Genomic DNA, 20,583 nt, shown 5'->3' with positions numbered 1-20,583 from the left:
TGTGGGTAGGATGGATTGTAAGGTAGAGAAGGTGGAGGGATGCAGTATTGGTGCCACTTAATGGGCGCCTGTTCCAGCGTGTCCTGGAAATGGTCCTGCTATGGTTTCAAAATAAACCAAAAATATTTTTACCATTCTCCTAATAATTTAAAAGAAATCTGTTTGGCGCCGTTTCTTAGTTGCATCTTTCTCTCCGAGTCAGTCCACCCCCTCCCTCTCCTGCTGTACACGCACTCACACACAAACCGGTGTGCTAAACTTTCCTGGCTGCATTCGAGACACTCAGGAATTCTGAGGACAAGTAACATTAACTCACTGTTTCCCTCAGACTGTTGGGTGGGCTGTCCAGGTAAATTTGGGGATCATCTGTTTTTCTTCTTTTTAATCCTTCATCTGCATGGAGAGAGAGAGAGAGAGAGAAGATCTCTGGTCTTTAGAAAATGCAGACATGGTGGATATTTTGCTCGCACAGACACTGTGCATGGGCTTGTTCAGCCCTTCCATGCCCCGTGTTTACTCTCCTGAAATAATAGCACCGACCCAAATTGCCAAGATGAGTTTCCTCCGTGTGGTGGCTGAGTTGTATTACAAAGTGATCTTACAGGCTTATTGGCAATTTTACACATATCACCTTTAAAAGGCTGACTCAGTGGAGACCAGTGTGGTAAAGGTCCCTGTTGTTCTGTCACAGTCACCTTCAGCGCCATTATAACTCAAGATTTAAAAGTCCTTTGAACTCAGAGACTTAACAGCAGCGAGGTAATCTACGTTAAGCTCTCTTCAATATAGATGGTTGGTGTGTGCAGCTCAAAGAACAAGACATCGGATTAAATAACTTGACTTTTTCTGTTCAGCCATTAATGCGGCCCTGTTGGGCATCTCTCCTCAGGTTGTGTTAGAAAGAGAGAAAAGATTTAGTAGCCCTGTCTCTGCTTTCATTATTGAGACTTACTGGTGGCTGCTGGCAGTGTCTTCATCGCTGCTTCATTGAATCAGTGCTGCTCTGCCTCCAGATACTCCCCAAAGAAGACACTGATAACAAAAGGACTCATCACCTCTGTAAGAAACCTTCATTTTTGCCTCTTGTTAGATACTTGGGATAAACAGAAAACAAGTTTAAATCACATTTCCATCACCGGAGACTTCATTTGATCACGGATGCTCCTACCCATATCAGTATAAAGATTTCATTCAGGCTTTGCTGCTTGTTTGTTTTTTCAATGTATTTTCCTAACTTTTCTGAGGTAAGAAGTTGTGCTACACAGAGAACAATCAGGTATTGATTTACTTGTCCATTTATGACACGATCCTTCACGATCTTTTTCATGTAGTACCAAGCTCTCATCCTTCTGAATACCAATGCAGAAAAGGGTGCGGCTAGCACTTACTGTAAACTCGGAATAATCTTCATATGAATCACTAAATCAATAGTTTTATCCATAGCTGAGCACCTGTGCAATATCAACAATATCTCACTTGCCCGAACTCCCATTTTGAAAACAAGTATGTCCACTCAGATGTAATAAGCCTTTAAACTCACTCATCTTTATTGAAGTCATTTTGACACGTGGTGAAAAGGCTTCAATATTGTGTTGCATTTAACAAAAATTTGCAACTGTAACTTCAGGAAATAGATTATGAGCACACGCACTCCGATTTATAGGCTGAAAAATTCATTTCCTTAGCATACTTGTTTTTATCAAACAGGGTGGGTTCATGTCATGTTTAAAATGAAATCTTGGCGTGCTTTAAAGGTGAACTCAAGTTCAAGTGTCTGGATTGCACACTGCTCTGTTGTGCCAACAGTTCTTAGAAATGACAACCGCTGGTTTGCTTCATCGTAATTACGAGCATGTCCAAAGGGGCAGGGTGCAGCTTTATAAGGCAATAAAACAGTAATTTAACACCACTCTATAGTTTTACGTCTCAAAAATTTTATAACGTCCATGAAATTGGGACATGACCTATGCCAGACGATTGAGGTCAGGGGCCTGATAAGGCAGTAGCTAAGAAAACAAACTACTACAACCATCTCATTGCTCTATTTTACATTTTAAATAAATAAATATTTTAAATTCGCTCCTAAAATATGACTCTCTTGCACCCATGACAACAAAGACAGGAGCGGTTGTCTTCCTGTTCTCTGTGCACAACAAGGCTTTTATCAGCATCACAACAGAGCTCTCTATCCAAAAGTATGCAGTGGGTGTCCATGTCGAATCAAAACTGTTGAATCAAAGCAGTTCTACTGAAATGCAGTACAGTCGTGTAATGTCAATTTTGATGTCTATACTAATATTTAAGTGAGCGAAATGAACCAACTTCAGGGAAACAACAGTAACGTGTTAATCTGACCAAGGGATATTCTTTCTCAGCGCGCCCTCGATGGAGTCAGCATGTGACTGCGCGTCCCCGCGAAGGCAGGAGGAGTCAGCGAGCCTCTAGTTCGATACTGTCTCTTCGAGTAACCGCTCTCCAGCGTGGCACTACTCCGCAGAAGTGTGGACGGATGGCCTGTCTTTAACGGATGAAAGCTTCATTATTTATTTATTTTTTGACGAAATATACATAGTAGTAGCTCTTATGTAACCTGGTGGAGGATTTACACATCCATATCGGTCAAAAAAATCGCGTGAGTTTGGTTTATTTCTCGACAGGCCCGGATACAGCTTTACACAGAAAGAGACACTCAACTCCGGTCCTTTCGTCCTGACATGGACACAGGAATTGTACCTGAAAAGAAAAGGTATGTTGACGCTAGTTAAGTCTACATTGTAGCTTCCCTCGTTGTCAACGCAGAAGCTGGTGGGAAAACTTTGACTGGCTTTGGTGTTGGGTTGATTGCTGTTATTTGTGCGACGTTATGAGCTTTATTCCAAGGTTGTCTGTCAGTTTCGCGTGTACGACAAAATCCGTTTGCTAGCAAGCGGCTAACACAGTTGGTTAGCATACATAGCATGAGCTAAAGACTTGAAATTGTGTACTTAGCCAACTACCAACACACACTTGTTGTAGGTGGTCGTTTGCTAGATTATTCTTTACTACTTTTTCTGCTTTAAACTGCCTGGAATTTGATTTAATCATTTATGGTCAAGAAATGGCACCGCTATTGTTTGTGGTCGACATAAAGATCCATAGATTGGTTGTAAAGGTTGGTGTTGATTACACAATAGTCAATCCTGAATGTTTCGTTAATTTAATCTCTTATCCGCAGATGATGGCTGTTCAAGTTTGTGCCAGCATTGAAAAGGTGTAACTTAAATCTCTCTTTTGAGTAGTGCTGAAGAATGGTGTTTGGTTTCTGTTGAAATATTTAAGAATAATTCTATTTAATTGTGTGAAAGCCAATAATCTGTTGCCACTGACATTTATATTGGTGGGTGATGTCAAAATTATAACCCTCTCCAGTAGATCGACAGACTTGAAGATTCCGGCCATAAGTCTCGTCTTGATCAATTTCCTGTTTATGTTAGCAATCATTTGGTCATTCACAAAGTAAGTAGTGAAAGTACCGTGAACCAATTTATGACACTACAATGATGATTGCAGATTTTGTCTTAACCTGTCTAAATTGTGCACAGTTGTGGTGATAGTCAACAGCTGATCAAATCAGTGTTGAATCTATCTGACCTATGACGCTGATCATTTGTGACCAGTTATTTTCAATGTCCTGAGTGTAACAATCGTAGGAATTGATGAGACAGAGTTTTTAGAGCCAAATGTAGTGTTAATATTACATGTGTTGTTAGTCCAATGAGGATAAGTTCAGACTTTTTAGTATTAATCACAAGAAATATAGAAAACATACTGTACTAACTATACTGAGTGCAGTAAAAATATTTTGATCTTTAATTGATATCTTATTTTGGCACTCATTTTCATTTAGCCGAAAGATTAAAGTGATTCTTCATCCAAAAACTGAAATAATGCCTTTTCAGTTCTCACAAATCAGTGTCTTGAGCTTGTTGAGTTGTTTTGTTCATAGCTGCACCACATATTTGTGACTCTAGAACGCAGAAAGAGCCAACCACGTATATGTAGCTTAAAGCTAATGGTGCACCATAGCTATCAACTACAAAAAGCTGCCAACCTGTCAAAAAAAAAGTCACTTTGCAAACTCAGAAGTGCATCATTTGGTGTCATCCACATATTTTTCTAACCATATGCACAGAAATCCACAAAAATGAAAGCTAACCGATCATCTCTCTTCTGGTTGTGCGCTTGTTAGCGGTTGCGCCTCGTGTGACCACCTTGGATGTTCAATTGAATCAACTCTCTCTATCATGGTAGCATTGTACTGGAAGACCAATGGTGTCTGGAGTCACAAGGAAGTGCTGCAGCAGTGAAAACCCAGTTCATGAGCTCAGGATACCTTTTTGTGGGTACTTTAAGGGCAAAATACACTTTTTGAGTGAAGTATGTTTTTAATTAAAAAAAAAAAATCTTGACCTGATACAATAGAAAATGATTATTTTCATAACCATGCCTGCTGCCTGGGCTCTGTCAAGGATTTTGACTGACCTGGGCTTCTCCAACATCGCTGAAGACTAAATATAGTAAAAAATGATGAGCTTGTGGGCATACTTTAGTCGGGCTTTAGCCGCAAACCTACCCTGATTCCTATTTTGGCTTGAGACTTTGATTCAGATGGAGGGAAAAAGGTGATCAGCAGAGTCCCACAAATAAGCAAAGTGGCCAGACTCAGACTCCGCAGTAGAAGTATAAATCTTTACCAAGAAATTGGCACAGAGGACAAGGATGATGCACTTTGCATCAAGATTGTTAAGGGTTATTGCTTGGCAGACTAAAGTAGTAACATTAACGGCTGAAATGGTTACTCAGTGGAATTTTCCTGTCCCTACATGGTTGCAAAAGTGTTTTCATTGTACAGCAGTTATTTCGCATCATGTCTGTAGTATTTTGCGAATGCTATTGTTGTTGCCTTTATATATTTGCATTATCACTACTTGGCCTTCGGCCCCACAGTTGGCGCTTTGCCAATTTGAAAATTGCCATGTTACATATGATTTAGGTTTGATCAGCGGAACAATTTTTTTATTTTCTATTTGTGATTTTTGGAACATCAGTTAATATGTTTTTGAATTTGTGCCGGATAAGGAAACAGAGGTTGTGCTCTGGTTTGATGCAGTTTTGGCTGGTCTCAATCGAGTGCCAAGGCATTATTTTGGTCTCATCTCTTAAACCCACCCCGGCTTGACATCAGTTGGCGCTGTCAAATGTCTGAAATATTTACTGGCTGGCAGTTTGAAGGTTTGTCTTGTGACATTCATGACAAGTAGTATTACTTGTTTACATCATAGTCAGAACTTGGAAACAAACTTGTCTACTTGCTTGTTAGGGAATAGGTTATTATTGCTTGTGTGTTTTATTTTCTCCTTTAATGTTTTGTGATTGAAAGTGAAAATATAACGAGGAAATCTCTGACCTCTTCTATAATCTCAGTTGCTACCGGTAAATGTTTTTGACATCATGATATCAAGCTCCTACCTCTGCAGTATGACTATATAAATAGGCCATCTAACAATTCTAAGCACTTAATTGCACTTAATACTCATTTGGGGTTAGAGGCGTTGACAAGCTCATCTCCCCATACTTAGTGTGTTGTCCTAACCTTTCATGAAAAAAACACACACACACACATAATTGGACGAACATTTTGGAAATTTTAAGATCAGGTTTAATACAGTGGAACATACTTTACAAAATAGCAGCATATACACTTCATAGAGTGAAGTCTATCAGAAGTGAGGAAATATTGACATGAAACCTGCCATCCCAGTCTCAGGAAGACAATAGCTCTAGTTAGTAAGATTTTCCTTGTCAACCAGTAGTCATCATCAGTTCAGACTATTAGTCAACTAGTTGTCACTCACTTAAAAAAAACATATTCAGTTAGCAAGAGTCTGTCGGCTGTGTTCAACAAGAAAAACCAGGCTGAAGGTTTTTCTCATCAACCAATGCTTGATCCACTTGTAAACATAAAGGGACACTAATGATTTTTAACCCCGATTTAGTTTTATATTGCCAGTGGCATACCCAAATAACCAAGTTAGCTCATCTTGGTGAACTCAGTGGCCCCTTAAAGTTCCAAAAACCCAAAATGTTAGTGCTTTTTTTTTTTTTTTACAGCATAGATGCCCCACATTTATAAAGTCCATCTTTGCAGGGCATGGAACCGTAGCCCATCATGCAGCCAAGTACTCCACATCTTGGCGAGCCAGCACAGGCCTCAACAATGACCCAGTAATGACCTGCCCCCCCTTCACCTCACATAAATCCTATTGAGATTTTGTGGGCTCCTTTTTCAAATGTGAGAAATGCATTGAGAGAAGACTTGTAAACCTCTACACACACTCGAGGAGGCTGTGGCGGTTGCTGCTTCACTGAAAGTTGAGTGAGCAGATCAAGAAACCGACTAACTGTTGCAAACTCTAAACACAGTGGCTGGTAGGGAATTAAGTTACTTTTTTATAAAATCACACTACATCTGAATTTTAACGTCAACCATTTCCTCTTTCAAAACTAAGACTCGCTGTCCTCAGCAGTGAATGCTACTAGTTCACTCAGGGATCATTGGACCTATGTTTATAGCCATTAACAAACTGTAAACCAAAAAATTACAGTTTTACTTTCAAGGATAAGTATAATATACTGCTGTCAAAAACTAGGACGTGGAGAACAATGCTCGCAAGAACTTTCAGATGTCCCTTATTTTGGCTTTGTCATAGTTGCAGTATTTATTTTGTCATTTATAAAAGTTGGCAAAACATATTGGTATTATTCCACTCTTAAACAAATGAATAAGACCTGTACTAAACAGTTTCATAAAATATTTTGGGAAATATTTGACCTTTTTTAATGTTTTTCAGTGATCTGTTATTTATTTTCAGCACTCTTTTGCCACTCTCACAATTTTTGAGGGATGTTTTGGTTGTGTTTTTTCCATAAACTGAATTACATAATAGATAAGACAGTATTTACCAAACAGGCCTGTCAGATAGTGAGAACACCCCTCCAGCAAAATAGGTCAGCCCCTTGTAACAAAATACGCAAGCAACTCTGCCGTTGGCTGGAGTCAATTTCATTAAACACTGGTTTGTTTCTTCATTAATTTCCTGTCCCCTGGTTTACATCTGTTAACGACTTGTACACATTCTATCTATATGGCAGTACTCAATCTTATGAGAAAAGAAAACAAGCACGGCATCAAGTAAACTGTGCACAACTGATAGTGTTTTCAGTCTAGCAGAGGGCTGCTGGCTGTGCATGCATGACCATGTGCATTAACAGTGTGTTATGTAACAATGGCCTCTCTATTGGCCTTTTGTTATAACGTCAGGGGCGCAGTTGTGGTTTCGTGGCATGTTCCATCAGGAAGGGTGAAAGCAGGTTACTCTCCTTTTATAGTTATTTGAATGAAATGCTGGTGCAAATAGCAACATTTTGTTCAACTGCACTAAATTACTGATGAATGAGCTATTAGCTCACTTAGTAGGACAGAAACAACAAATGCGCATTTGTTACAACTGCCTGGAGAACTGCAGTCGGTTTAGACGGGGATGTGTTTATAACATACATTTGTGTAGACAGTGTCTGTTCAGAAGTTGTCGAGATGAAGATCATTTGAATATGATCCGTGCACATTTATTACTGATTCATCATTTATCCTCCTGTATGATGTTGAGTTTGCAACAGATTGCAATAGCACAAGACATGTAAGGAAAATGCATGTATGCCTAAAATGGCATCTTTTATTTACATAAAGGGTGTTTGGTTTGTAGCAATACATTGTGATGACTTTTTATGTTATAGAGGAAACCAAAAGATGAACTTGGAGGTGGCAAAATTGACAGGTAAACTAGAAGTGTTTCAATACAGAACTGGTTGCATAACACTGATCCACTTTCAAAGGTGCTTAGATCTTCTGATAATATCCTTCGATAGATGTTCAACTGGCAGGTGCCAAATTAAAGGAAAATCCAGCATTAGGTGTCTTTGTAAGTTGTGAAGAAAGATTTTGTTTTAGTGATGTCACAATTTGATTGATTCACTTGTCAGTTAATCAAATGCAGAATGATTCTTGATGCATCTCAAGCATCATCATTGCCTATGTTCTTGCAGATACCTTCTTTTTCATCAGTTAGATTAGACTGGATAAAACTGAGCTGGTTTGATTAGAAAGTATGTAAAAAAAAAATCAGAAAATGATACTAATAAAGAAGCTGCCTGCTCTCAGTACAAGACTGTCCAGTTAAGTTAAGGTAACTAACATTTACAAAACAGATTCCTGGGAATTGTGGTTGTGAAGGAGTGCTGCCATACCAATGGCCTGGCTCTTACATAATGGTCAGTGTGTGGTATGTTTTGTACCCTATGGACCCAGGTCCAAGACTGGGGGGAGGGCTGAATTCAGAAGAGTCTGCATCGCAATACGTCTTAGAATCAAGACATTTCCGATCTTCTAGTGTTGGGCCATCAGGAGTTGTCAGTGCAGCTTCAGGGAGCCTTTGTATTGATTCTGGAGTCCTAATAGAGCGATGAAGAGCATCTCTCAAAGGTGTTGTCTGCACTTGTATAGAGAAATGTTTAATCCAGACTGTCATGACCATTATGTTCAGACAAGGCTGTACCTTTATTCAGACAAACAGGGTGGTTCCTTCTCTGGAGAAGATTACTTCTATAAGGTTTTCATCTGAGATTGTCTCAATTTAGGGTTGTCACTTTAAGAAAAAGCCTGTTTTTAAAGGATGAAATTTGGAATAACATGAAGCCACTTTAATGTCAGGGTCTGTACACCTCCTGTTTGTGCATTTTTGTGCAGCTACTTCTGCTGCAATGCTGTGTTTGTCAAAGCAGGAAATGCACATTAATAGCTGCTCTCTTTCATTTTGTTGAGCAATTTCGAAAGCTCTTAAATTGATGCTCTTTCAGTTACCTGTCTTGCGTGGATAATTAATGACTGGAATCATTGTAAGGAATATTTACACTTGTGGGTTTTCTGCATTTAGAGTCTGTGCCTGCCATGAAAAGCGTTGACACAAACAACCCTTGATTTACAGACTTGCAGATATCCAGCTTCTTAAGGTCTGTTTGAGATTATTTCCTTCCCAAGACACAAATGATATTTACTTTAATCCTTTAACTGCAGAGGACAAACTGTATAATTTGTATTTGTTTGCACACCAAATGTGTTTTGTGGAAAGGTATTGATTGAAACCTGAAGCGCCTAATGCCTTAATCTCCATCATGGGTAATGTATCTGTCACACAGCCAGTGAGTGAGTTGATACAGGGAAGTCTAATTTTAGTTAGCTGATCCAGTTTTTGTTTGAGAGCTTGAAATGACAGTTTGGCCTTGCTGGAAGTGCATAGCAGATCAATTTCAATTAGGTGTTCATTTCAGAGCTAGCAGCTTTTAAACTCTCCTGCTTTTTGTCATGACGCTATTCCTCTGCCATCTAAATGCATTTGATGATGTACCAGTCGTGAGGGGGATTATGGTATAAAGTCATCAGCACGAGACGACATTCTTGTTTCTGATTTAATCGGTTTATGTATCTGGTTGAGAGCTTTACTCCAACTCCACAGTACAATACATGTCAAAATAGCTCTTAGTTTATTAAATGTTTGCTCGATTATGAGAAATGCAGTATGTTGCGAGTCAATTTTCCTGGATGAATGTTTGATTTAAAATCGTAAGTAAATTGAAGTTAGAGTAGAGAGCCTTGGTTTTTGAGGCAGGTTCGGGTGTCCTTGTTGATGCCTGTGTTATCATTCCCCTCCCCTTCAGATCTGTTGAGCCAGGCTTGTAAATGTCAGTATGATTGGTGGGGCTCTCGAGCTTGGTTGTGCACTAAGAGGCTGACAGAATAATCCATGCCAGTTTCCCAGCCAATCACTCTGTGGGGGTGGACTCCTCTTTGGTTATCAGCCAATAAGACAGCTGCAGATAGACATGTACCTAAAAAGTGTTTGACAAGGTTTCAGACGGAGGCTTGGCCATGAGCAATGTTGTTGCAGAGTCCTCCTGCTGCATCTCTCATTAGTGGCGGGACAGTGGCTATTCAGGCTCTTTGCTCTTACGCTCTTTCCGGAAGGAGACATGTCGTCCATTGTAGCGCACATATCCGGTTTAGTCTGTAATAAGGCTGACCCACCACAACCACCTGTCTCCCGCAGGGTGAGCTCGGAGCGGAGGAAGGAGAAGTCGAGAGATGCGGCGCGATGCAGGCGTGGGAAGGAGTCAGAGGTGTTCTACGAGCTGGCCCAGCAGCTGCCCTTGCCCCACAGCGTCAGCTCCAGCCTCGACAAGGCCTCCATCATGAGGCTCACCATCAGCTACCTGCGAATGAGAAAACTGCTTGGCTCTGGTCAGTACCTTTAGTTGCTGTTCATGAGACAAGCCTGGTTGTAGGCCCACTTATATTTCTCAAGTTTCGTCCCGTGACAAATGAATAATGCAGCTCTCCATCCTTTTGTATGTGCGTCTCTGGGCACAATGTGATTCTTTGTGCCTGTCTTTTACCCTGCAGATGAGGGCTTGGGTATTGCTTAAACATTTAAATGTACATTGGCCCTTTACAGATGTCTCAACTTTGATACTGCTTACTTCACAACACTTTTTGACACTATCAATCAATAAAATCTATTTGCTGTTCCCTGGTATTGTCACACAAGTTTCATAACAAAAAAATGTCAACCATTTCATTTCACTTTCATTTCATTCAGAGATTGACTACTCAGGTATTGAAATGTGGGCAATTGAATGACAAGGCAGCTGTCAATACTCAATTGACAATTATGAGACACGTAGAATAAAGGCATTTTGAAACTTAAGTTTTGATATTTCTTCCTAAGAGTTTGTTGCAGGAAATCCAACAATACCTTGTATTACATCATAAATCATGCATGTTTTTTCCAAAGAAGACATGGCCTTCAAACCTGCTGGTGGGTTTCAGGAGGTCATACAGTGAGTGAACGCATTTCCAAACCCCCTTTTTGTCTCTCCTCCAGATGAGCTTAAGGAAGAGGAAGAAACCGAGTTGGATACCCAGCTTAACAGTTTCTACCTTAAAGCTTTGGAAGGCTTTCTGATGGTGTTGTCTGAAGACGGAGATATGATCTATCTCTCTGAGAACGTCAGCAAGTGCCTCGGGCTGGCACAGGTAGGTTTGATTTGATGTGCGTCTTGAAAGGAAAAAGTATGTCAGCATATTTAGAAGTATTGAGTCATTTGTCATTCTTGCAAAAATAATGAAGGGTACATTAAAGGACTTGTGTGCACATGATGGAAGAACTAATCCTCTTTTTTTTCTCTCTCTCTCTTTTCCTCTATTGCTGCAGTTTGACCTGACTGGACACAGTGTGTTTGACTTCACACATCCCTGCGACCAGGAGGAGCTGAGGGAGATGCTGGTCCACAGAACAGGTGGGAGACAATATCAAGCAGTGTCTCATTTTTGGATCTCGAAAGGAGAGTGACAGGCACATACAAGCCTCCTTTCTGGTCTGCCAGTGCACCAAAGAGTTCAGTTCACTCTGAGCTGGCAGTGCAGACTAAGAGGCTGTCAGAACAAGTTACCTTCCCTGCTGACGTCACAGTAATTGAGTTTGCTACTCTGTGAACTTCTACTCTGTTTTACTAAGAATGCTGCATCATTAGCACATTCCTGTATTACACAATTAAGCCCTTCATGTCAGCGTTTTAGTAACATTTCCAGTGTTTATATTTCCAACTTGACTTTTTCTGCAAAGCTTTGCATTTTGATAAATGCTGATATGATCATTGTCATAACAACTGGCAATTCCACTTCCGTCATAAGGCTTCCTCTAATTTACCACAAGGCTGTACAACTAAATTTGTCCTTTGTTTATAGAATTTTGTTGCAGACTGTTTCCGGGTCAACGAAACTTGACTCTAAAACACAAAAATGATCCTGTTTGATAAGTGTATTTGCTCATACTTTTGTACAAAAGCCTGCTTGTATTCAGAACTGCTCCTGCTTTCATCCTCCGAGGGGCACAGAGGCTGAGCCCAGTAATTGGGGTCAGCTTTTATTTGTTGAGTTGTCTACGCTCACAGCTTTTATTTAAAGAAAGTCTGTCAACATAGAAATGCAGACTCTTGTAATTACTGATGGTCAATAGTGACATAACAGAGCAGAAAAAAGAAGATGCAGCTTCCCTGTTTGAAACTGTCTTCCTGCTCATGTGATTTCAGGCTCCAAAAAGGTTAAGGAACCAAAGACAGAGCGCAGCTTCTTCCTCCGAATGAAGTGCACACTCACCAGCAGAGGCCGCACTGTCAATGTCAAGTCAGCCACATGGAAGGTGGGTCCTAATATATCAGCATTAACAGTGATGCTAGTGCTCCTGCTGTGTGTAAGTTGCGAAGGAAGGCCTTGATTTTTCAGAAAATTAGAAAATCACACTTTTGTACAACCTGTTTTAAAAACACGGATAGACTCTTTGAACATAGCAGATTTTTTCATCTCATGGATTTTGAGATAATTAAGCTCGCAAACAAAACAAAACAAAACAAAAAAACCCAACCAAACCTTCACGCCTCTATTCATGACCAGTGATGATACTCAGCTTGATGTTTGGATGAGGCTCAAGTTTGGGAAGATGGGTTATTAATATGTTAGTGCCAATGCATGTGTTCTCCAAAAAAAAAAAAAATCGCAACTCTTAGTATTTCTGCCTGAATGCATGACTGTAATGTAATGAGGATCTGTCTGCTTGACTCACAGATGATTTACTCTCCTGGAGGTCTGGACGTCATAGAGAGTGTGTTGTGACTCCCTGTTTCTGTCTCTAGGTGCTCCACTGCTCAGGTCACGTGCACTTAAATGACACCCACACTGAGCAGACTTCCAACGGCCATAAGGACCCACCTGTTCCCTACCTGGTGATGATCTGTGACCCCATTCCACACCCCTCTAACATTGAGGTTCCTCTGGATGCCAAGACGTTTCTCAGCCGCCACACGATGGACATGAAGTTCACGTATTGCGATGAGAGGTGAATATTAGAAGATTCAGCTCACTAATCCTTGTGTGCTGTGCTTTTCATTAGCTTCACGGTCATACAGAGCCCCCTAGTGTTCAGTGTAGCAACACAACTCTTGCGGTTTTCGTGCTCCTCCAGGATCACGGAGCTGATGGGTTATGAACCAGAGGACCTGTTGAATCATTCTGTGTATGAGTACTATCACGCTCTGGACTCGGACCATCTTACCAAGACCCACCACAACTGTAAGCATGGAACACAAGGACTGCATGGAGCCAAATGCCTAAATGTATCATTTTACATGCTCTTTTGTGTTCTCTTAGTGTTTGCGAAGGGGCAAGTCAGCACAGGCCAGTACCGGATGTTGGCCAAGAAAGGAGGTTTTGTGTGGGTTGAGACTCAGGCCACTGTCATCTACAACAACAAGAACTCTCAGCCACAGTGTGTTGTCTGTGTCAACTTTGTGCTCAGGTATTGAGGAGTTTCAGTAAGGGACTGTGATATACTAACCTGTCAGTTTGCTTTGTTCTGAAGAACTGGCATGTGGCCATGTCTCAATAAATACCACTTTAGGACAGCGCTGCACACTCTGAGGCAGTATTACAGCCTTTTAACCCTGTCATGCCACTTTTCTGTCACAGTGGCATCCAAGAGGAGAAGCTGATCTTGTCTCTAGAGCAGACTGGAGATGTGAAACTGGTGAAGGAAGAGCAGCCAGAAGAGAACAAAGTAGAAAAGGAGCAAGTGGTAACAGTAACCCTGCTGAAGGAGGAAGGGGAGGAGGAGGAGAAGAAGAATGAGGAGGAGGAGGAGGAAGAGGCAGAGGAGGAGAAAAAAAGCCCAGAGCTAGATGTGATCAAGCTGTTCACACAAGTGGTGGAGGCTAAGCCATTGGCTAGCCTCTATGATCAGCTGAAGGAAGAGCCTGAGGCTCTCACCTTGCTGGCTCCAGCTGCTGGCGACACCATCATCTCGTTGGATTTCAGCTGCCCTGGTTCGTGGTTTCCATTTAACACACACGTGTATCATCTTCTCTGTGTAAATCCCTGTTAAAGCGCTCTAACCCCATTCTGTCCTCTGGCACAGATTCTGAAATCCAGCTACTGAAAGATGTCCCTCTTTACAATGATGTAATGCTTCCTGCCACCAGTGACAAGCTGGCACTGCCTCTGTCCCCCCTCCCACCCAGTGAGCCTCTCTGTGCCACCACCAACACTGCTGCTGGTGTAAAAAATGAGAGCTACGTCTCCGCCCCATCCACGACATCATGCAGCCACAGCTCCTCAGAGGTCAGTTACTGTTATTGACCCCTTTGGTCCACTGACAGTGTATGTTCTGTTTAAGAAAAGACCTTTGACCTCTGTCTCTCTTCTTTAGGTTGACAGCCCATTGGACTTTTGCTATCCAATGGAGTCTGATATGAGCTCCGATTTTAAACTGGATTTGGTGGAGAAACTGTTTGCTATTGACACACAACCTAAGACCCCCTTTACCACACAGGTAGTGTCAGAAGAGACATTGTTCTGTAATAGGTCGAAGTTGATGTGGTGGGGGAAATAGTTCATCATATTGTTTTCCTCTCATACAGGCAATGGAGGACTTAGACCTGGAGATGTTAGCTCCCTACATCCCCATGGATGATGACTTCCAGCTGCGCACTTTGAGTCCAGAAGAGCCTCTGTCTTGTGGGCCAGTCAGACCCCTTGAGAGTTCTCCTGCCAGCGTCACACAGGATGTCCACAACTTTCCCAGTTCCCCCTTCAGCTCAACGGGCAGTCGCACTGCTTCACCAGCACCACCTGAGCCTGTAGCCGCCCCTCATCTTGCCACCATCCTTGCTAAGAGGTAAAAATTCCACAATACATGAGTCTTTGTTTTGGAAGATCACATTTGTTTGCTAAGCATTTCTGTTGCTATGCTGCAGGACCCCACAGTTGGACAAAGAGGTGTCACTCAGCACACTGGCAGCTCAGAATGCACTGCGCAAAAGAAAACTGGGCTCGAGGGAGATTTCTGAGCAGGTAAGATCCCAGCATCCAAAATGGGAAATATTTTCTCATTTATAGATTGAGAATATGCGTTTGATTATATTTTCCGGGAACGTTTCCCCAGGAACAAGTGGAACAAGGAAAAAAACTGAAGTCCTTAGAGTTGGGCACCACCAGGACCATACTTCTGCTGCCGTCAGGTGAGGAACTATTCAAGATTAGGTTTGATCAGACTGCTGCCCGATGGCGTCCAACAGAAGAGTCAGCTGTCATGCTTCTTCTCTCTCAGATTGGGCGAGTCGTCTGCTGGGCAGCACATCAGAGGGCACCAGTTCTCCCTTCACCCTTCCGCAGCTCACCCGCTACGACTGCGAGGTCAACGCGCCCTTACAGGGTCGCCAGTACCTGCTGCAGGGGGAGGAGCTGCTGCGTGCTTTGGACCATGTCAACTGAGTCGATGCTTAGCCTGCTCACTGCTGGACTAGACCGGACACTACATTTTCTCCCTCACATTGCCACTCCCTCTCTAAAACCCCTCCCCCTTTTCCATTATTTATGTATCTGTATGATTTTGATAAGTTTGGCTGCTGTTTGCGCACATCCTGTGATATCTGCAGCATTCCACCGTGACAAACAAAGCAGCATCTCGGTTTCGGTGCAAGGGATTCAGACATCTTGAGATGTCCTGTTGTTGTTTTTTGTTTTTCTCTTCCGGGAGTCTCAGCACACTGCGCCTCTCTTCAGATGACCTTATCCAGCAGGTCACTACAGAACCTGGCGCTACTGCCAGCAGTGTATTGTAAGCTTCAGTCGCACAATTTATATTTTCTTATAAGACAAATATTACCAGCAATATATATATTAAGCCTTTTAAAACTAGTTTTAATGGGATTTGAACAATGTTATTTTTTTCTCCCATTCTTGTATGTTGTAGTACTCTAACAGATGTCGTTAGTCCACAAATATGAACATATTGTTTAAACCTAAGGTGGTTTTAATGTTCTTTCCATTTATTAGCTATCAGTCTTTTGAGGTAAATGCATTTAATTGTGTAGCAGTCCAGTACATGTCACTTTATTACTTTACTGTAAGTGTGTGTGTTACTGTACATAAACCAGGGAAATTGTAATTTGCTCCGTATGGCTTCACGGCTTTGACTTGACCGTTAAAAATGAAACAAGAAAAACTGGTTGCCCCTTTTGTTTGCTTCCCATCATGAAAGATTGTTTCTCCTAACATGAAATGAATTCATGTTTTTGATTTTTACTGTGTGTGACATTCTCTAAACAGTCTGTTTAAAATAGGTGGGATCTCAACGATTCATATTTTACTTGTGATCATTATGCCGCATTTGTGAGTTGTCCGACTTGTTTGCTCAGTTCATGGTAGTCATTGGTCCATGCCCTTGTTGGGGCCCTCATGCTTCTTGTCGCTGTCTAATAAAGCAATTTATTACAGAATCTTCTTTCATTAATTTTGTTTATACTATTAAGGAGTGTTGATTTACACATGAAGTATTGATACTCCTAGTAAGCAGTAAGACGCCATTTCACGATGAAGATCACGTCACGCTTCAGAGGAGGTACAGTAGACCTCAGCTTCATTGAAAGTTTATTGAACTGGGAACATTTCTGTCCAGCCATAGTAACTAACAGGTTACACAGTTTCCCAGCCTGACCATCAGGTGGTTCATGTCAATCTGTGTATTCAGGAGTCATTTCTAGAGTAAGTGTCTTCTTTCCTCTCTGCACCACCATGGTGATGGTGTCGCTGCTGCGGACAGCCATGTAGATTTCCTCTGAGGTGTGGACCTCAGTCCCGTTGATCTCCAGAACAACATCCCCTGGATGCAGGCCGGCCCTGACACCAACAACAGCACTGTATGTTACGAGCAATGCAAAAACACAAGTAACATTTCCTTACTGAATCATGATTTGTGAATTACTGTGAATAACTAATGTTTAAAAGTGTAAATATGAGCAAGAACCTCACTAGCTTCATGCTGGTTTCACATGTCTGATGACCGGTTTTCTAAGAAGTTATCCATGCAGTCTGTCTTCATGACATGGTCAGGCTGACTAAGGCCCTGAGAAAAACTCTGGACACGGAAGCTCATATGCAACTTGAACCGCAGGATCTTTGCTTACCTGCTAGCTGGCGAGCCAACGATGACTCTGTGGATCAGGATGCCGTGAGTCACATCTGGGAAGGCCGGGTCTCTCAGCTTCAATTCAAAAATGATGCTGTAGCGAAAGGACAAACCCAAATATTAGTTTTGGACTGAGCGGAGCCAGCAGTGCCTGAACTAGACCGTCGAGCATTCATGTTGCTTCAGCATTTACCTTGGCGTCAGTGTCAGCATCATCACACCGATGTAGCGCCGCTTTGACTCTGACCCGCTAAACCAGGAACCTTGGACAAAACATACCCAGAGTTTCAAACTAATTTCTTTTGTGTGCTACATAAATTTGTTTTTTCCAGACTTACTCTTTTTCTTCCCTGCCTCATCAAGGAAGAGTCTCAGGCGATCGGACGGAATAGCGAAGGAGATCCCTGCGGTGACCTTCATGGTGTTGATGCCTATGACTTCGCCGTCCTAGTAAGACGACAGGTAAAACTAAACAGGTTCTCTAATATGTTCAACTCGTGTCAAATACTTGCTGATTTCAAGTAGTAAGAGTCAACTTTTGGAAGGACTTTTAACTCACCAAGTTAATGAGAGGCCCTCCTGAATTCCCCATCTGTAAAATAAGTCGAGCAAAATCAATCACAGGACAGTAAATCCTGTCTCAGTGCTCATCTTTGATGCATTATGACACATTGGAATGTGACAAGCTACGTTAACATATACTGCTATAGTACAGAATCACTGAACAGACTCCCCTCAATGGTTGCATCAGTCTGGATGTAGTCCATGTTGGACTTGGACAGGCCCAGCTCCTTACTGCCTCTCAGCGCCGAGCTGACGATTCCTGATGTGATTGTATTCTGTAAAGCAAACGGGCTTCCCATAGCGACCACGAACTCTCCTTGTCGAATATCTGATGAATGGCCAAGTTTGAGCGTGGGCAAAGGATGCTACATGTCAGAGGACCAAAACACAGAAGAGGATTCATGAGCTCAACTCTAATGTTTTTTTTTTTTTCCACTCGAATTCGCGTAACCTCACTGAACAACCTGACGATTATTGTCACACTTGATTATTTAAGTTGGTTAACTGCCAAGAAAATATGGGGAAATGCTAAAACCCCTTTTTTTTTAACGTCATAATGACAAACAAAAAACAGAAGATTCCTTATATTTAGCAGTCCAGAAAGAGTAAATCGCAAAAACAAACAAACAAACAAACCAATAAATTTTTTGAATTCAATTGTCTGATTAATTGCCATCAAGAATGAAATGGGACACTTGGGCCTGACTGCTTTACACAGTATATTGAAAATGTAGATAAACACGCCCCCTTTAGGTCACAAAGAGAAATACATGCACAACTGCACAATGTCAGAGATTTTACTATTCCCATAGAGGAGATTTAAGCACTTCAGTGGCCTCATTAAAATGGGACATAAATGATAATCATCTTGATTTTACGCTCTCTTGTTTTTGAAGCTCTCAACTTTTGTACACTCATTAAGAAATGGAAATGAAAGTCCTGGTGTTGAAATGATTCCAGCTGTCGCTCACATTGGCAGAGATTTTGATGGTAGCGATGTCTGCCACTGGATCCACATTTTGCACTGTGGCTTGATACGTCGCTCCGTTAGTGAGCTTAACACGGACGCCTCTCTTGTTGGCCACAACGTGAGCGTTAGTGACAATTAGACCATCACTGCTTATAATGAAACCAGAACCTCCAGACATTGGGATTTCCCTTCCTGAAAACGGGTGCCTGCAAAAACAAAAAAAAAAACATGGTAATTTTTACTTTTAGAATGGAAGACAGACAAACGTGTGACATTTTCAATAATAAATAATATTTTGCGATGGTGAAAAGCAAAGAGACTTTGTGAGAAGTCATTTATGATAGACTTCACACCATCAAGAGGTAAATGATACTCTTGATATGAAAAAAAAAACCTCTCCTCATTTGCATTCCTTCAATAAGATAGGCATTAACAATTCTGTAAAACCTTAAATCCACAGTATTCAGATGGGGTCACATTTTGAAGACTGGGATGAAATTGTCTCAATTTCTGGTAAACAAGATGTGAAACTCAGTGATTGAAATAACAGGGGTGAGGTTAACAGACCAATAAAATGATCAGTATGGGCAACTGCAGCCACCAAATCCAAGGAGGGTGATATTAAAATATCAGTATAAATTAAATATTATTACACTGCAGAGATGTCATGTCCATGTATCACATTCTACAGACTGGAGAAAACGTCTTTATAATTCAGATCCTTTTTCTCTCCATCCTTTTCAAAATCATGCTGACCTAAAACGCTGGCTCCATTTGAGATAGCACCATTGTAGAAATGAATCAAAAACACGACATTTTTCATTCCATCACAACAAAAAAGAATGACCAGATTTTTGGTGAGATTTGGATTCGTCCTCGTAAGTGGACGTGTACAGGAAATGGATAAATTCAGTTTCAGTTGCATTTAAACTGTACCAAGTAACCAACTCACCTGCCTACTATTTCAATGTACACGACAGCTGGAGTTGACCTTTCGACCACATCTGCAATAAAGTTGTATTTATAGCGGGGACTGTCAGGTTTGACTGGGGTAGCACACTGAGCCGAGGGGAACATGCGTTCAATGACCCGCTGACGGGCGAATGAGGCGTTTGTGGTTCCGTCTCTGTGATTGTCCAGGAGAGCAGCGCCACACAGTCCCAGACACAACGACACGGACTTCAGCAGGCGACTACCTCGACCTCGTCCCCTGTCCCAGAAGGGAACTGTCCTGCCCAGGCTTGTGTTGTCACCAGCTTCCCCCTGGTTATGGTTTATTACAACAGAGAAACCCCTGCTAGTTGCCGTCTCTGCTTCGGAGACAAACCGGGCATGTCTCACTAGCGCCGGGAGAAAACACCTCCTGACAGTCGTTACTGCCATGTTGTATCAGTTCTCTGGTTCTGAAGTCGTCACACAACGAAACACGCGAAACGATATATGCGTGAGCACTCTGATTTTAATAAATACATGTAAACTACTACTAAAACTTCCTCTGAAATATCTACACGACCCATTGGGCCATCGCTGGGTGAGACCGTAAGACTGAAACAACCTTCAGCCGGAAGTTGGACGCACAACTTCTTCTTTTTTTCCTTTTGCTGCAGAGTGATTGTGAGAAAGCGGGACGCTACCGCCACCAACGGCCACCCTTGTAACTACTCCTGCCCATACGGTCCCGTGTTGATTATTAAGGTGAAACTATGCTTTAAAGCAGCCCCCAGGGCAGTCTCTACACAGTTCTTCTTCTCTTTATTAAAATTAGGTTGTCAAGAGACCCCTCCCCCGGCTGTTCGTTTTCATGCGTCTTTAATAAATTGGTGAAAGAAAAATATGTGCCTTTATGTAAACCTTCCTTCGCACAGTGGCGTTTGTGGTTAT

The 20,583-nt window shown here is 41.7% G+C and overlaps 2 protein-coding genes across 2 annotated transcripts; one reads left to right on the top strand and one right to left on the bottom strand.

Annotated features, from left to right (window-relative positions):
• Window positions 1-2,447: 2,447 nt before the first annotated feature.
• Window positions 2,448-16,479, top strand: hif1aa (hypoxia inducible factor 1 subunit alpha a). The gene is made up of 15 exons (XM_086183483.1): window positions 2,448-2,746; window positions 10,200-10,390; window positions 11,034-11,185; window positions 11,364-11,448; window positions 12,241-12,350; window positions 12,841-13,043; window positions 13,170-13,276; window positions 13,355-13,502; window positions 13,673-14,025; window positions 14,118-14,320; window positions 14,409-14,531; window positions 14,620-14,876; window positions 14,956-15,052; window positions 15,144-15,219; window positions 15,309-16,479. Exons 1-15 carry the CDS (start codon window positions 2,715-2,717, stop codon window positions 15,470-15,472), a joined length of 2,301 nt encoding a protein of 766 aa, XP_086039609.1. The 5' UTR covers window positions 2,448-2,714; the 3' UTR covers window positions 15,473-16,479.
• Window positions 16,303-20,283, bottom strand: LOC147246569 (serine protease HTRA2, mitochondrial-like). Its single transcript, XM_086183485.1, has 8 exons — window positions 19,655-20,283; window positions 18,704-18,908; window positions 17,905-18,097; window positions 17,728-17,762; window positions 17,507-17,615; window positions 17,362-17,431; window positions 17,167-17,262; window positions 16,303-16,879 (listed from the first exon to the last, which is right to left on the bottom strand). The coding sequence occupies exons 1-8, from the start codon at window positions 20,083-20,085 to the stop codon at window positions 16,714-16,716; spliced, it is 1,305 nt and encodes a 434-aa protein (XP_086039611.1). The 5' UTR covers window positions 20,086-20,283; the 3' UTR covers window positions 16,303-16,713.
• Window positions 20,284-20,583: the final 300 nt, after the last annotated feature.

The sequence above is a fragment of the Aulostomus chinensis genome, chromosome 17 (genome assembly GCF_037954235.1).
Source record: "Aulostomus chinensis isolate RoL2024-O1b breed Wild chromosome 17, RoL_Achi_v1.0, whole genome shotgun sequence".
In the NCBI taxonomy this organism is placed as follows: Eukaryota; Metazoa; Chordata; class Actinopteri; order Syngnathiformes; family Aulostomidae; genus Aulostomus; species Aulostomus chinensis.
This window is presented reverse-complemented; position numbering and strand designations above follow the sequence as displayed.

Coding starts and splice junctions, on each gene's coding strand:
- LOC147246569 (XM_086183485.1), bottom strand. CDS start 20,085: ATGGCAGTAACGACTGTCAGGAGGTGTTTTCTCCCGGCGCTAGTGAGA. Junction 17,763..17,904: donor CCAGACTGATGCAACCATTG/AGGGGAGTCTGT, acceptor GACTTATTTTAC/AGATGGGGAATTCAGGAGGG. Junction 17,616..17,727: donor GAGGGCCTCTCATTAACTTG/GTGAGTTAAAAG, acceptor TCGTCTTACTAG/GACGGCGAAGTCATAGGCAT.
- hif1aa (XM_086183483.1), top strand. CDS start 2,715: ATGGACACAGGAATTGTACCTGAAAAGAAAAG. Junction 11,186..11,363: donor AGTGCCTCGGGCTGGCACAG/GTAGGTTTGATT, acceptor CTATTGCTGCAG/TTTGACCTGACTGGACACAG. Junction 14,532..14,619: donor AGACCCCCTTTACCACACAG/GTAGTGTCAGAA, acceptor CCTCTCATACAG/GCAATGGAGGACTTAGACCT.